Source organism: Falco punctatus, assembly GCF_963210335.1.
Source record: "Falco punctatus genome assembly, chromosome: 2".
In the NCBI taxonomy this organism is placed as follows: Eukaryota; Metazoa; Chordata; class Aves; order Falconiformes; family Falconidae; genus Falco; species Falco punctatus.
Window position 1 is genome coordinate 98018985 of NC_137581.1, and position 16666 is coordinate 98035650.

General features: G+C 37.9%; 2 protein-coding genes across 4 annotated transcripts in view; one reads left to right on the forward strand and one right to left on the reverse strand.

The window, feature by feature from the left end:
• STS (steroid sulfatase) overlaps positions 1 to 13803 on the reverse strand; it is a 116309-nt gene extending 102506 nt beyond the window's left edge. The window contains exons 1-3 of one of the 3 annotated variants that reach the window (XM_080377651.1): positions 13328 to 13803; positions 12416 to 12587; positions 4479 to 4576 (exon numbers count right to left, since the gene is read on the reverse strand). Coding sequence is in view for 1 of the 3 variants with exons in the window: in XM_080377649.1 (XP_080233775.1) it covers positions 13328 to 13341 (14 nt within the window). In the remaining 2 variants the exon portion in view is untranslated. The remainder of the gene's footprint in view (positions 1 to 4478; positions 4577 to 12415; positions 12588 to 13327) is intronic. The other 2 variants (XM_080377650.1, XM_080377649.1) reach the window with 2 other exon arrangements.
• Positions 13199 to 16666, forward strand: part of PUDP (pseudouridine 5'-phosphatase) — a 75507-nt gene continuing 72039 nt past the window's right edge. The window contains exon 1 of the mRNA XM_080377658.1: positions 13199 to 13358. Within this exon, the coding sequence (XP_080233784.1) occupies positions 13280 to 13358 (79 nt within the window). The 5' untranslated portion in view covers positions 13199 to 13279. The remainder of the gene's footprint in view (positions 13359 to 16666) is intronic.

Genomic DNA, 16666 nt, shown 5'->3' on the forward strand with positions numbered 1-16666 from the left:
TGGAGCCTAGGAAGGTAGAATCTGAAGGAAGGAGGAATCTGAAGCTGAGCCAGGGAAAGTGGGAGGAAGGGTGTTTCCAGGGAAAGTGGGAGGAAGGGTGTTTTTCCTGTATGTTTAAATATTTGTCCTGATTTTGTTGTTTTTCAATACTCCAATCCGTAATTAAACATATAGGCTACCTGGCAATAAATTCAGTTAAATTCCCCAAGTTGTTCTGCCCATGACAGTACTTGGTAAGCGATTTCCTTGTCTTTACTGCAACCCATGAATCTTCTCACTCCTGTTCCTCCTATTTCCTCCCCCATCTCACTGGAGAGGGGGGGAAGGAAGTGAGGAAGCATCAATGTGGGTGCTTAGCTATTAGCCAGGACCAACCCACCCCATTTCAAATGAAAAGGGATGAATGGACCAATGGCAAATTACTTTCACTACCATTAGCCAAAAGTTTCTTTGTTGTGATCCAATCCATCTAGACTCTAAAAGCGAACCTTTTACCAGACAGAGAAATGTCAAAGCTTCTAAGTAAAAACTAATTCAAGATTGACTGACTTACAGTGTTTCTGGTATAAGCAGGAGGGTCACAAGACATAAATGAATAGCTTCTCCTTCCTTTCAATTTGCACAAGTAAGAAACATTTAAAGTAAACAAGTGTAGCTGCTTACTTAAGACTAAGTTGCTTCTCTACATTTTTTAAAACAAAGGAAAATCTGTTACTTCTGTCATACAACTAATATTCAGAGGATGGTATGTCCTCATTCTGAAAATAGTCATGCATGTCTCATAACAATTTTTTTGGAATTCTTCTCATAAACCACTTCTGTATTTCTTGTGGCCTGGGAGATATTTTAACTATGCTATTTTGAACAGAGTTAAAAAACCAAACCCCAAACCACCCATTTTTCATGACCTAATGAAAAATTAGAACAAAGGTAACAGAATTATCCATTCACAATTTTAATTTTCCCCCAATTAATATGGCAAAAAAAAAAGCTTCAGAAATGGGGGGTGGGACCAGCTCTAATGCAGAGATATTCTACTAGCATTTTCATTGTAAACACTAAAAGTAAGAAACCTTTACAACCAAATACAATTATTGGAAAACAGATTTGAAAACAAAACACAAGGTTCACAAAACTAGGAGGTTTTATAAACCAGGAAAATATTTACTCTGGAAAGAACACTTGTACAATTAGGAAAAGAAGGATTTTGAGCTGCACAGCTACCTGATTGTAAATTACATAGATCAGATTCTTCCACAAAATGTGCAAGCCAAAGGGCAAAAGCATTTACACAATAAGGCATATATATTAGCCAACTTTTTATGCAAATTCCAAAGATTTGACCGTTTACAAATTTCAGTAAGCATACAAAGGAATAACTTACTCCCTCATCAAAGAGAGAAAAAAACCCCGGTGAATATACTTAGTTTGGAGGAATATTTGAGGGACAGAAATTAAACATCATCAGATTAGGCAATGATTACAATGTAAGTCTTAAAATTAAGGATATCAGAAACAAGAAATAATTTTAAGACTAGAAATATCTGCCTACAATACAAGAAAAGGCTAAGTGGGTTCTTGGAGTCTGAAAGAAAAAAAATAATCTTGAACAGACAGTGTAGAAATGCATATATTGTATTACATCAATACAGGAAAAACAGCAATTTAAGCTACAAATTACACAGGTTCTTTCTGCCCTGTGTGAGTGGAAAACTCTTATTCCTTCCCTCCCCTCCTCCTTCCCTTTCTTTTCTCTAGTTCTTTCTTTCTCTCTTTCATAGCAACCCTAGGAAACTTTTAAATTCCTGCTGTTAAAACAAAACATCATTCCTTCACACACAGGTGCTAAGAGACAAAATCCCAACGCAACCCTAGGAAACTTTTAAATTCCTGCTGTTAAAACAAAACATCATTCCTTCACACACAGGTGCTAAGAGACAAAATCCCAACACAACAGAATGAAAATTATCATCACCTCAAGACTATAGTAATTCACTTCATTTTCATCTTATTTTTTATAACATTTAAAAAGCATAAATAAATATTAAAAGTATTCAAAAAAGGCATTTTTTCCATTTTCTTGTGGTACACATTTTCTTGTGGTACACCAGTATCAACTTCCTTTTAACATTTGAACAGTTTCTCAGTAATAGCTCCAGGGGTCTCATTATCTTTTGGCCTGGACCGGAGCATGCTGCAAATATGTCTGAAGTGAATAACATGCTTTTTCAGTCATATCAGAATGTCTTTAAATTAGTTTTTAAGAAAGTGTGCCTTTAGGTACAACACAACATTAAGTTTTTAAAGGATGGATTCTGTTTATCAGTGAAAAAAACATATAATTTCCTCTGTCTAACATGCATTTTTCAGGACTAATATTTTACTGCTATTAGTAGACAACTGCTACAATAGCCAACATATGTAGATATTATAATAAACTTATATGAACTGGAGACATGATGCTTCTTCAATAGCTAAGAGGAACTTTTGTAAATGACTAATCCATGTCAACAGCTTCTAATTTTCTTCATCATAGTTGCCAGTGCAGTCAGCAGTGCAGAATATAAACAACAACAACAACAAAAAGGATAAAGTGCCCTTTTATTTTACTGACTTTGATTTCTAATTAAATAGCTTTTGTAACACTAGAGATTCCCTAAGAAACATGTTTGCGTACAACACCATACAAACACCAATCTGGCTAGTTTAAGACAATGTCAGAAGAAAAAAGGTCTGTATGAGCTCTTCAGCCTAAGATTTCCTCATAAGTATGGCCGATCAACTGATTCTTTAGTATGTAGAAAAGAAAGTAAAAAAAAAAAAAAAAGGCTATATTGACACCATTATGTTTTAGTTTAAAACATCTGTTTAGGATGTGAAAAATTCAAGATCACTCTCCTTGTGAACGTGAAGCAGTTCGAAACTCAAGAGTGCCAGAGACACAATTCTTGTTAAGCACGTCTTAACAATCCATTTCAAATGTCCTGTCTTCCTCCTATCCCTCTTCTCAACCTAAACTAATTTTATCTCATTCCTCATTATCCCCAAATTTCCTCTCACACACTCAAGAAGCCACCACACAAACTCTTCTGCAATCCTAATCTTTCTAAACCATGACCTACCCTATTCCAAATTCCCTTCTACTCAAGAATATAAACTCAGACTGAATACCTCTTGGACGCAGCTGCTCGACTCCTCCAATTCTGCTTGCTGAGGTACTATTACTGCTACCACTCTATCATTACTACTCTTGATGCTGCTGCGTCTTTCTGCTTGCCTCCTCCACAACTTCTCTCCCCACAAGGCAGGCTCTTCCACTGGCCAGCAGTATACAGTACTCCCTATTGGTGAACGTGACTCTCCTGGTATTAAAACCAGATTCAGCTGCTGGTATGACAGGGAGTTACCACAGGTCACTTACTAAAATCCACCTAGAGAGCACCCTAAAGGCAGAAGCAAAAAGTACGTTTATGAGAAAACAGGATATATGGAATCCATATTATTAATGAGTCATTGCAAAACTACAAAGCAAGCAGTGTGTGTGGTCAGATTCTGTTCAACACTTGGTTAAATAGCCTTCTCCTCTTTCATCTTCCTTTTCTCAGCATAGTTGCCCAAATGTAGTCTTTCTGTTTAATCCTAGCAGATACAACCTATTCAGAAGTAATGATTTTTTCCTTACCTTTTCTACTTCTCTATTATACTTTACCATCCTCTTTATCTCAGTGATTCCTCTTATAGATACTATTCCCTCAGTAACTGTCTTTACCCCAGTTAGCAAGTGGGATGTGTGTCAGATTACAAAGGAATAGATTATGTTTATGTAATATAACGTTAAAAGTTACAGTTAAGTCTTGTCAGATTACATACACTGCATATAAACTAGAGCCACTTCAAAACCACAAGCTTATTTCAGAACCTAACTCCCTCCAAAACTACTTAACAATTCATTTCCATCTGATTCTTGAAACAGAGTCTGTAATCAAAATTACATAAACTTTTAACATTACTTTTTAAACAACCAGAGCTTAAGTGGTAAGAGAAAACCCACCGTTGCACAGCTGGAAAATGTTTTCATTCACAAGCACCCTGCTTTCTGTATTGTTCAAAATGCTTTTATGATTCAAGTAAAGCTCTCTTCCTAACTTCTTGTAGGCAGAGAACGTTCTACTCCACTGCAATACCTAATAACAAAGTTATTTGTTACAAAATAATTTGCCAATGTAGCTGATAGGACCTTACAGACAAAAGTAGACCTATTACCATCCTTTTTTTCCTTTTTATACAAAATATGTTGCATTAAGTTAATGAGGGAAAGACAACACTGCATATGCTATTACTACTCATAATTGCTTATTTCCTGCCATAGAGAATTTGTTTTGAGCTATGAAAGAATATGAACTCAAACTATACATGACCTCTGTTTACAAAGAAACTATATATAAATGACAGACTTCAGGGCAGGAGAGGTATTCTACCTTGCAGCACCGATTTGTTCCAGTTTCTGCCTCTAGTTTTCAAACAAGATGGCTTGCACTTATCACTGGTAAATGGGTACGAAGTCCAGCCACGTCAGCTGAAACAGAAAGGTGGACGGCAAGAAGGACACTGAACTTATTATGCAACACCGACACTATTTTTTGGTAAGACACTACTTCACTAGTAGGGAACCATCTCAACATATTCCTCTAATGCATATAGACACATGCCTAACCAAGACACTTATTTTAGTTCATTACTGAAGATCTCCTGTTAAGCTTTTCAAATGCTAGTGACTTTGCACTGTAATTTTGGAAAAAAGAGGGCAGTGCCATAATCTCAAGTACATTTCTGCATTCTGTACACATGGTAAGCTTTCCTGCAGAATATCTATATAGCAACTTCTGAGAAACTGCGTTAAAACACCTTTTAAAGTATAATTTCAGGTCAGCGTTTTTCAAACTTTTCCATGGGAGGCACAGAACTATCTAGAGATTCTCTTTGTATAAATACTGTACACCACAGCCCATCCTGGTTTCCTCACTATGAATTGTCTTAGAAACTCTTATGTGCTCCTAGAAAGTGACTGCTCCCAGGAAGTCCAAGGACCCTAACATGGAAAATCATTCATTAAACTTTGAAAAGTGCTTGCTAGTTTACATATTATCCTCCTCCCCCCAACCCAATGTATGTATTTTTCACATGGAAACTTGATCAGGAAGAGAAAGATGCATGTCCAAAGATGTGTGACAATCAATGCTAACAAAACTTAACAGAACCCAAGCCTTACATTCTAAATATAAAAATTTACTTTTCTTCCAGGCAAAACACTGAAGCTAACAATAACTGGGAGAAATCAAACTGAACCAATGTTTTTGAACAGCTGTCTAAATACAAAGTTTAAATTACGTTTTCCTGTGGTTCAAGAAATCAGTACAGCTTGTTCTGAGCTTTTCTCCTGCATTTTTCCTCCCTCTACTTTAAAATAACATTGTACTGTAACAACTTTGAAACAATTCTAAATTACCAACCTTTTTATCTGTCTCAAATACAGACAGCAAATGCTAGCTGTACCTTAAATCTTTCAAAAACAGCACCTATTTTCTTACAGTTGTTGCAAGTATTAACAAGTAATACAAAGACAATTAAAAAATAATAAATTTTTATCTCCCTTAAATAAAAAAAAAACAGGTGATTTTTAATCCCTTTGATCAATCATATTTTTAGATAGGTCACATTTTAGAAAGTATTGAGAAAAAATCCTTCGTATAAACATCAGAAGCAGTACAAGAGAGACAACAGACAAGATGCAACATCCACTGAAAAACACAGAAGTATTTGTACCTAAGTTTGACTGCACTTACATACATAAACATACACTGACTTACATACACTGCAGCTCTTCAGAAATGTATCATATTTACTTTCAATAAATGTTATTAAAACAAAATATTATTAAACTTGTGATAATGTAAATTAGAAAATAGTGATAAAACAAAGATATGTATGACAAAATATAGATAGATTGAATGAAAGGCAGACTTGTCTGTGTTAATTAACGTGACAGTTCAAGACACTTGATATGGAAAACCAAAATGAAGCACAAAAAGATCTATTAATTCTAACTAAAACAGTATGAAAAAATTATGAAGAGTTAATGAGTGAAAAAACAAACACCCTCCCCCTCTCCTATCCAAATCTGAGCACCGAACGAAGACTGAATAGAGGGTTTTTCTTTGTTTGGGTTTCTCCTCTCTGTTTGATTAGAAATCACTAAAGTATACTAAAATGACAATTACTCAATGACTTCAAAGCTTAAGTAGAACTGACATGCTCACAGGGAGGCTGCATTTAGGCTATGATAAATAGGGTACCACATTACTCAGCAATGTATTCTCTGATGATATGGGACAAATCTAAGCTGTTTAATGAAATATATCACCTGCTTTGACCAACAGCCATTTTTGTGGTTTGGGCTTTTTTTTTTTTTGGACATGGACCCTGGCAGATGCTGGTAGAGCTTCAGGGAGAAGAGTGCTGCCCTACTGGGTGAAGCTCTATGCTTCCTGAAGCGCGTAAGCTTTATTCTGTGCTCTGCAACTCAAGAATACAGCCTAAACCCACCTCATTTCACGACCACAATACAAGGTGGCTAGTCTCTGGATGGCACATCCTACTTAACTAGAATATACAGCCATCTTAACATTAGAAGTCTTGTTAATAGCTTTTGGAAAATTGCATTTGTCTAATTTTTCAGATGAGGTCATAACTGTTGGCCTAAAAAGGAAAAGCCAGTGCAAAACCGATGATGGACCCAGGCTGCCAAACATGGTCATTAATACAATAGAAATTCCCTATTGCTTGTAGTAGCCACTGGTTTAAATGACACACGCAACATTTTTGAAACAAGTGATACAACACTTCATTCTGTAGCACAGCTTCTAGCAGATAACTGCCTCATCAGGCTTGCACGATAATAATTTTTCATACTTAAAAATGCACAAAAATCTTTCAAACTGCATGAAGAGATAGTAAGCTTTTCATGGGCCAGCTATGTTGCCACTGATCTCATTAACAAGGATACAGCTAGAAGTGATGTATAAAGAAAATTTTAAATTGGACAAGTGACAACAAGTTTTCAGCTTTTACCTTTGTACAAAATAAGGGACAACCTGACTAAGCAGTAGTAGTAAAAAATATTCCTAAGAATTACTGATCATTCATTAGTGAACAAAATAAAACTATGGCAAAAATGGTACTTCAGTTCTTATGTTAATTCAAAGGTATACTGCACCTGGGACTAAAGAAGGCACTCTATTAGTAAAAGATGGCCTTTCTATTTGTTGCTTAGAAAACTCACAGCTACAAAAATGTACCTGACTACTGGACTTCTCTAAAGATACAGAAAAAACAGAATCCTGAAGAGCAATCAAAATGCTAAAAGCTTCAGAAAGCATAGCTTATGAGGAAACATTGAAGGAATGAAATTTGTTAATTTAAAAAAAAAAAAAGAGTAAAAGAACATGGGTATCAGAGTAGATCAAAAGATTTAGAAAATTTTCGGCATAACCTCTGGACAGACATTTTAAGCATATACAGTTCTGTCTCCAAGAATTTGTTTAGATCGTTTATGTCTCTTGTGGTCTTACCTATATGTAAGCACGTGAAACAGAAATCCAGCAATCTTTCAGTCCTGCAGTGTCACTGTGAGGAATCATTAACCTTACAGAACCTAAGGTGAAATGTTTGAGATGCACTTAGTAGGTGGAGCTAGCTGGCTTGGAGGGGTGGGCGGTGGGGGGAAGGAAACAGGATCAGGGTCTCACTGGCTTGAAAGCACTGGGACTACAATGCTTCCTTCCGGGTATCCCTAATACCTAACTGTATCAGTATTTACAAGTACTGTTTATGTACAAGTACATTTACAAATGTTTTATGAAAACAAGTTATCTATTATTAACCTTCTGCTAAGAAAATTGTAGTTTCAAGTATAAAATAAGGAATAAGGCTACATTATTTTCTCACATATTTTGTTACAACACACTGAACCTAATTCCTCAAGGTATGTAAACATAGGCTTAACTTCAAGTAGGTGGACAACCTAACAAAGGGACTATTTCGTCACTCAAAAACTAGTCAGTTCCCCTACATGCTAGTGCCCACAAAGTGTATTTGATATTGGCTGTCGACAATAGCATGTTCTAGAGCACACTATTGGTGCATGTTTCTGTGTCTGTACATGCAGGGAAGAAGACAGCAGAAGATAGCAGTACATTCACTGCCCACAAAGTAGCCGGAATGTCCAAGGTCTGGAGACTCAGCTCTCCGATTTGTTGTACGCTGGGTGGGGAATACACGCGCAAAACCTGAATCTGAGACATTACAGATTACAGGTTTAGAGACCTTGTGACCCACAGAATCACAATTCCTTCCCTCTCTTTTCCATCTGAAGATGTAATTACTGTAGCCTTTGAAGAAGTTGAGCTCAGGAACACAAGACTGAAAGAGACCACTGGAAGCGTGACTGCATTCAGTTCCATCCTTATTGCCAGCTAGTGATAGATGTCTTGCTCAGAAGATTGACAGAACACGTATTCCACCTGGCATTACAAATACAAAATTCTTCCTTATGATCTGTAACAATCAAACTGTAGTAAAATGAAAAATACAGCCTTAAAATTCACATGCAGACAAGAACGAAAATTAAAAGCATAACCAGTATTTTAGGCTCCTGCAATAACGGACAGTTAGATAAATAAATAAAAGTTGCAAGTGATCCTATAGAGGAAGGCCATATAACACACGAATAGCAAAACAAGATATAATGCTTCAGATCTTATCTGGGGATGCAATCCCTTCTGCCCCTAGTCTTTCTGATAATTTAAGGCTAAACAGGACCCACTCATTAAGCACTTGGGGATTTCAATTACAATAACACTACTAATCACCTGAACACTTTGCCTGTGTGCAGCCAGTAATTTCTGGTCTTCCAGTAAAATACGTCAAAAAGCTAATTCACAAGCCAGAGGAGAGAAAATGATTCTCACTGACTTTAATGGAAATAAAAAAAAGGTCCTGAAGCATGGCATTAAGGCTTCATTTCCCAGCTTCAGAAACTGTTCATTCTATTGTACAATCCCATCAATAAATACAGCAATTGACATCTAAAAATATCTCGGATCCCTTGTTCCCTCTTGTGTGCTTGGTTGGCTATTCTAGAATTTCACCCCTCATTGCTGCTTAAGAACCTTTTTATAGTGCCTCATCTAAATTTATGGATGACCAATATATATCTTCACTATATTCTCCTGAAGCATAACACATCATCTTTCTTGTCTTTGTAACTAACCCACTTATAACTGGTGTCAAATATCAAAATCCAGAAAATGGATGTCTCTCCTCCCACTATTGTTTCTCTGTAAGAAGACCCATATGATTGATGAAAGTGGATATACTGCCTCCCTTTTCACCTACATTATCAATAAAACTTGACTTAGATCAGCAATTGTATAGTATTAGTTAATTGTCTTAAGACACATGCTCATTTTTCCTTGTGCAGCCATAAAAACATGAACTGAAATAATAAAAATAACTTCGTTCATAGTCTTAGGGTAAAAAAACTCCTGATTAGTGACATCCAGCACTGGGAGGGGTTTCATTTTCTGAGGGCTTATAGGCTCAACTATAGCAACTGTTGTGAATCTCAGCTGATACCTGAATTAAATTATATTTAACTCTAAGTCATTCCAAGTAATTTGTTACTAATAGTGGGTTTAACAGCTGTTCATGTAAATCATTGTGAAAGCTTTTAAATTACTGGATTTATTCAAGTCTTTAGAATATTTTTTAATATTCAAACTAAAATGGATTATAATCTGTTTATCCTCTTTTCCAAGGCGCCTGCAGAACAAGAGAAATAAAGTCAGTCATTTTTGTGTGAAACACACAGTGCATGATGCTCCCTCCTATCAGTGATATAAAAACATGTAAGTGAATTCATGTTTCAAGCATAATATTAAGTAGTGAAATAGAAAACTGCAATTTTTGAGTGAAGTATATTACCTAAGAAAACCCTTAAGTATATTCTGAAGCTTTTTCTCTCCAGGAAAAATAATTTAGTCACATCAGTTTCAGTGATGTGGAAAATTTCTTAGCTTCAAGGTAAAGAAAACCCAAACATACAAAGGTTAAAAAAAAAGTTGAGGACTATGTATGTAAAACCTTGTATTGCATACTTAACAACCCCATGGACACACACCTGAGTATTTTCACCTCATCTCACATGCAAGAACAATAAAACCAAAGTGATTTTAACATCTTTGGGGTAAGAAGGGATACCTATAAGCAGCTAATTTACAGTTCAAAATCCTGGACACACAGCATGTATGTAACATGCAACACCACAAAATTCAGAGATCAGCAAAGATCTATTCAACTGCTGTGGTATACGCCCAGATAGCAAGTCAAATTCATTAAAAAATATACATGTGTTCTTCAGACTTTGCAGGATTCAAGTCTACTCGCATGATTACATCTCAGTAACTCAAGTTCACCCTTCTCAATAAGCATACATCAGGTTCATGGTCATATAATTATCAGTTTTCACGGTTAGAATTTCAGGTTCACGTGGGAAGCACGCTGTGGTAGAGGTACAACTCAAAAGTTATTAAAATAAAGTCCTCATCACCTGAAACATGCTTAAAACAATGAAAAAAACAGTAGCAAACAATCACACAATTCTCAATCTCAACTTCTTTTCACACCATAAAAAAAAAACAACAAACAAAACCACCCCCAAAACAACCAAAACCAAAAACTATTGCCGAGATCTTTGAGACAAATATTTAAGACAGCCCAAACAAAACTCAGATCAGCATTTTCACTTACTTGCTCATCTAGAAAACTACGCTACATCATGAATTAAAAGTTCTGCTTAGACTTTCATCCAATTTCATTCTGTTAGCAGGAAAACTTAGTCACGCTGAATAAACCTAAACAGTTTGTCTATATTGGGAAGATTTTCCTGTGTTTGAATGTAGCTTTTAAGAAAGTAAGCTAATATTACACTGATTATCACTGATGAGCCAGAGTAAAGCAAAGTAAATTGAGGTCACCAGCTTGTCAGGCAACCTGACAGTCTTGAAATATGCACAATAAGATTTGTAACAGACCACTTAACCCTAAAAATGTTCATCTTGTGTATTACACTCTAATTTTGTGGGCTTTTTTCATAAAGGTTGTCTTTAGGTTTTATTTCCCCTTTAAATACTCAATAATTTTGCATAACCAATACGATTTCTGACATGAACTGGTGGTTTACATGCTAAAAATAGTAAGTAACTCCCCTTTTGAGGAAGATGGAAGATGTGGAGTTGTGATTGAAACACGCTTTTCTCTAATTAGAGCAATGAATCAAGACACCTGACTGATGTAGCTTTTTCTTGTTAACATGTATGGGTGTTACTATGCCAACAAATACAATTAAAAGATTTTTTTTTACAATATTTGATAATTAGAAAGTGGATGAATCCACCTCAGGTACAACTCCATACAACTTCATTAGTCATCCTCTTGAAATTTTTGTCACAACAGCATACACTCTTACAGCAGAAACACATTCATCCTTATAATAGCAGAATACTATGGTTATAAGTATTGAAATTATTATAATTATTTATGCCTTTTAACAGATTAAAACATTTCTAGACATACTGTACTGAGGATCTTACCTTTTCATTGATTCTAGCTATGCTCCTACCTAAGCAAACTACTAAGGAAAATAACGCATTTGCTGTCTGAAACAAAGCTGCAACATTGACTTGTGGCACAGTGTTTATTGCAGAAACAAAACATCTACAGGCATTCGTAACACTCATTGTACAGTTACAATGGAAAATTTCATCTGGAAGCACAGGACCCATTTTCTTAACTCTATGCAAGAACTAACAGATGTGTGACATGACTACACATATTTTTAAAAGGCATCAAAGGCACTGTGCACATTTTTTTCCCGGCCTACCTAGGCAGGATCTAAGCCACATTACCAAATATAATCAAAAGATACAAGTTAAAAAAGAAAGAACACACCCCCTCAACAAAAAACCCCACCAGAAAACCAACCCAGATATTCAAAAACCTTTGTCTGAACGTCAAGTTTTATTATTAAAAACATACAACTAAAGGCCAAAGATGTTTTATTTATAGTCTCATTTTCAAGTTAGGAGAGATTATCAGGAATTTGTGTTTATGGTATTTCTCACAAATGTAGGGTAAGGATTCTTTTAAAGGATTGGTTTTGCAGGTAGGTAAGACATATAAGGGGGCTAAATTAAAATATGAATGTATGACTCTTACAGTTAGGGCTTTAAAAAGCACACTGACTTGCTAAAATGGTGTAGTGCACTGTCAGAAAAAAAATAATTGCTGAAAGGCCTACCTACAGTCAACTGGCAGGGCTTCCCCTGCCTTCACACTGCACCACAACTCGGTAGCGGTACAAATCTCCAAGCCAGCATGTCACCTCGGGAGGCTGTTACAGCTCTTTCTTTCCATGTCTGCTTTTGCAACTGGTATTTCAACGATCTTGATGCCCAGTGGTGAGTTACCTTCTGGAAAAAATAAAAACCAGGATGAACGATGAGAAAAGCAACCTCTTTCCCTCACAGCTACCCAGTCAAAACTGGATGTTGTGTTCCTGCGGGACGGTTTCGCTCTGTCTCAAGAACGTGGCTTGTTTCTTGAACTTTCAAACTTCTTGAATGTTTCAGGAAAAAAAAAAAAAAACCCACCCAAAACAAGCCACAAATAACTATTCCCACACTCAGCAACCCTTTAAGAGATAGGTTTACATAGCATTACTTTACTCTTCCCTCACAGTTTTACATTATTTGTGCCTTTTTGTTTATGGCTCCAGTTATGACCAAACTGTAATACCATCCTTAAAACCTCTACACAGAAACGCAAAAAGTTTTACGAGGAAACGCTGTCTGAAAGGCGAGGCGCTCCTCTGTCTCTCTCGTAAGCGTTACTAAGAGGGATTTGAAAAGAGGATTCCCTCCCCCTCCCCCCGAAGACAAACTGACTTTGAAAAAGCACAAAACAAGCAGAAAAGGCCGCGCCGGCCCGCCCCGCGCAGCAGCCCAGGCCCGCCCGCCGGCGCCACCGGCACCGACTCCCGCCCGCCCCCGCCCCGCGGCTCCGGCCCGGCCTCACCCCGCAGCACCGCTCCCCCGCCACCGCCACGGCACAGCGCGCTTGCGCCGCCACGGCCCCGCGGGCTCCCGGCTGCTCCGGTCTCGCCATGTCCGCTTCCTCCTCCTCCGCGGCCCCGCTGCGGCCAGTCACTCACCTGATCTTTGACATGGACGGCCTCCTGCTGGGTGTGTAGCCTTCGCCCCTCTCCCCCACCGCCCCCTGGCCCCCGACCCTTGCGGGGCGGTCCCGCTGCGCCACTGGGCCCGGCCCGGCAGCCCAGAGAGCGTGGCCGGCGGCGGGCAGCCCCCTCCTCTCCGCAACGCGCCGCCCCTCTGCCGGGGCGCCTACCGGGACTGCGGGGAGCCGGCCGGGCCGGCCCGCATGTTGCTGCTTTCTGGCGGCCTCACGGCTCCGGGCGAGCTGCCAGGGCCCCCGGGGCGGTGTTTGTTAAACCCGGCTGAAGGGATTAAAGTAACAGGAAACGATTTATTTCCTTCTCCTCATCCCGCCGCCCCCTGCCTTTCGTGGGCATATTTCGCCTGAACTAAAAGAACCGGGGCTGAGATTGAGCAGGGTGCTTACCTTTAGTGGTGTAGGACTGAACGAGCTGAGGGCGACTGTGAGGAGAGGAGTAGGTTGGGGTTAGAAGCCGGGGCGAGGGGGTACGGAGCAGGAGTTTCCAGTGTGCAGAGCTGGGGGAGCCCGAGCCCCCTGCCCCGCGGTGGGGCTGCGGCGGGCGTGTTTGAGCATGTAGAGTTGCAGCCTCCGACTGAAAACGTCTGGAAATAGCCATCATTTGTACCGGCGGACTTTCAGCTCTGTAGGGTTGCCTACAGTGCTAAGGCTGGATTGTATCTTGAGGTTTGAATAGTTGGTATGCCTAGAACAGTATGTGTCTGCTCTGAACTGTTTGCCGAGTCAGGGCCTTCTGCTGCACGTAGAATAAATTCCTGTAGAATAAATGGAGTACTTTAGTATGTAACTTGTTTGGGTTTTTTTGAATAATCCATGGGGATTATCACACAGCAAGCAGCTTTGGATGTGGGTGACTTCTTAAAAAGTGTGAATATGAGGTGCGTTGTGAAACACAAGTTGTTGCAATGTCTTTCTAGAAGTCTAGTGAATTGCTGTTAACAAGAAATGTGCAGTTTTCCTTCCTTCAGGCCTGTAACAGGTGAGGTTACCATGGTTTAAAGCAAAACCGGCTTTACTCGCACTATCACAAATCGTTTTAGAACCTTTTTCTGTTTGTTTCATCTGCACTCTCAGTAAGTTATGCAAACCAGTCATTGAGTTATTTCAATTCTGTTTGCAGTTTCACCACTGAAGTCTTAAATAGCCTGAGGTTATGGTTTTTGCTTGGGTTGGTTTTGGATTACTGTATTTTTTTGGTTTTGTTTTGTTTTTTTTTTTTAATCCAGAACCAATTATTTTGATTAAATTCTTATTTGAAAGTTTCAGGGAAGCTTTTTTAGCTACTGCTGCTTTTTAGCAGAATTTGAAAATCTGCTTCACACAGAATACCACCTGAACAGGACAGTATAGGTAAGCAATATGAATCTTTAGGCCTTGATGTGGATACGTAAGATTTCTGTTCAAGTTTTACGTGAATTTATTTTGCACAGCTGTTTATAGGAAAGGTGCTTTAGCTTTGGCCAGTGCTCTAGGAACTAAACACATTTTTCTCAGATGCTATCCTGTCTATGTTTAGAAATTGCCTTTCTGTAACATCCCAAACAGGCAAAACCAATACAGATTGAGATTCTGAGTCTTGTTTAGTTCTCTAAACTCCTGGGGTTCATACAATGAAGAAGCATTAAAAATACTCTAGATCATGAACTGTACCTTGTACTGGGAAAGTAATTATAGAAGATCCATAATTCTTGGACCTAAGTCTACCAAGATTGAGACACTTGAGGTATAAACCTACTCCGTGATTAAAGTCCTGTTGTGAAGTACAGCTCCAGAGAAATACTTTGTCACTTTCTGAATTCAAATAAAATTGCAGACATAAATTATGGCATTTTGTGTGCTTCTGTATAACATATACTTACATAAAGAGTTTATGCTTGCTGATATAATTTATTTTTATTCCTATATATGAGACATCCCTTGCACTGAGAAATATCTGGTATGTTGTGTTTCAATTCCCCTAGTTACTCTTATGCTATAATGTGGATATGATTTCTTCTGTTTAAAAAAGTTGTGTAGAAAGTGTGTTGTGTTTCAGTAATCTTTCAGCTGTGATGAAAGCTATAATTATGTATAGAATTAAATTGAAAATACTTGTATCTTCCCGTACAGAGGTGCACCACCCTGATGTTTTTCATGTGTATTTCCTCTAAGAGGACTTGTATTGTGTTGGCCTCAAAATACTTAACAGTTCTGTCACAACTTTTAACATAGTTTTTGGTGAACCTGTTTGTTTGATGCCAAGTTGTGACCCTTGGTAGGCAAAAAGGCAGTCAGGAAACTTCTTGGAGTTCCCCAGTTTTCCTAAACGTTTCAAGAAACTTGAAATAATTTGGGGGAAGGAATGAAATAAGGGGCACACAGGCTAGATGCTTGCTGCTCAACATGTCTGCTGTAAATCTTCTGAATGAGACAAATGGTTATACTGATGCAAACCTACATGAGAAATAAGATCCCCTTTAATTTTCTTATGAAATTTTTAATGTGTCACATAATGTTAATCAAAGATGATGACATGAGTTGCCTACGTATTTCTAGAAGCTGTAGAAATTGGCATAAAATTGCTTCCCTTGAAAGAGCACAAATAATTTTCAATATTTGCTATGTAAAACTACACTTTTGTAACTTTTAAAAGTACGTCCATAGCTGGTTGCATTTTTCAGAATCTAAAGCTTTAGGGCTTGCAGTAATTTTCACTGTGAAGTAGTGTGTGAAAATGTATGTAACTGTTTTTGGAAGTTTTGACAGAAACCTTGCAGATTTTATAGAACAAATACAATTTGATCTATAAACAATGAAAAATTGAACATGAAACTGATCTCATGTAATGTGCTATAAACTGTCTTTCTATAGATGGTATATGCACTTCTGATTAAGGAAGGTAGGATATCTTCTGATAAGGAAGATTTCCAAAATACTTGTGAATACTTAATAAGTTTGTAAAATCCTTAAATGAGGTCTGAGGTACTTAAAAGGTTCTTAACTTTGGAAACAATCCAAGTGTTGACCTATAGAACCTGCATATGTACACTTCAGTGACTAATGCTAGCCTATGTGAAAGTGTTGCTGAGTCTGATCTGCTGTGACTTTATCTCCCCCCATCTCTTTAACATAATTGAGACTGATTAAGTTGTCCTTGAGTCCCACCTTGATACATAAGTTTCTCTTCAACAGGGAAGTTCTTGCCCCTGAACTGCCAGTAGAAGTACTTCATCCCTTTCATTTGGAGTCCTTCTGTTTCATTATTTGAAGTGTTATCTAGCACCCGTGTTTTTCAGCACTTATAATCAATGCAATTCAC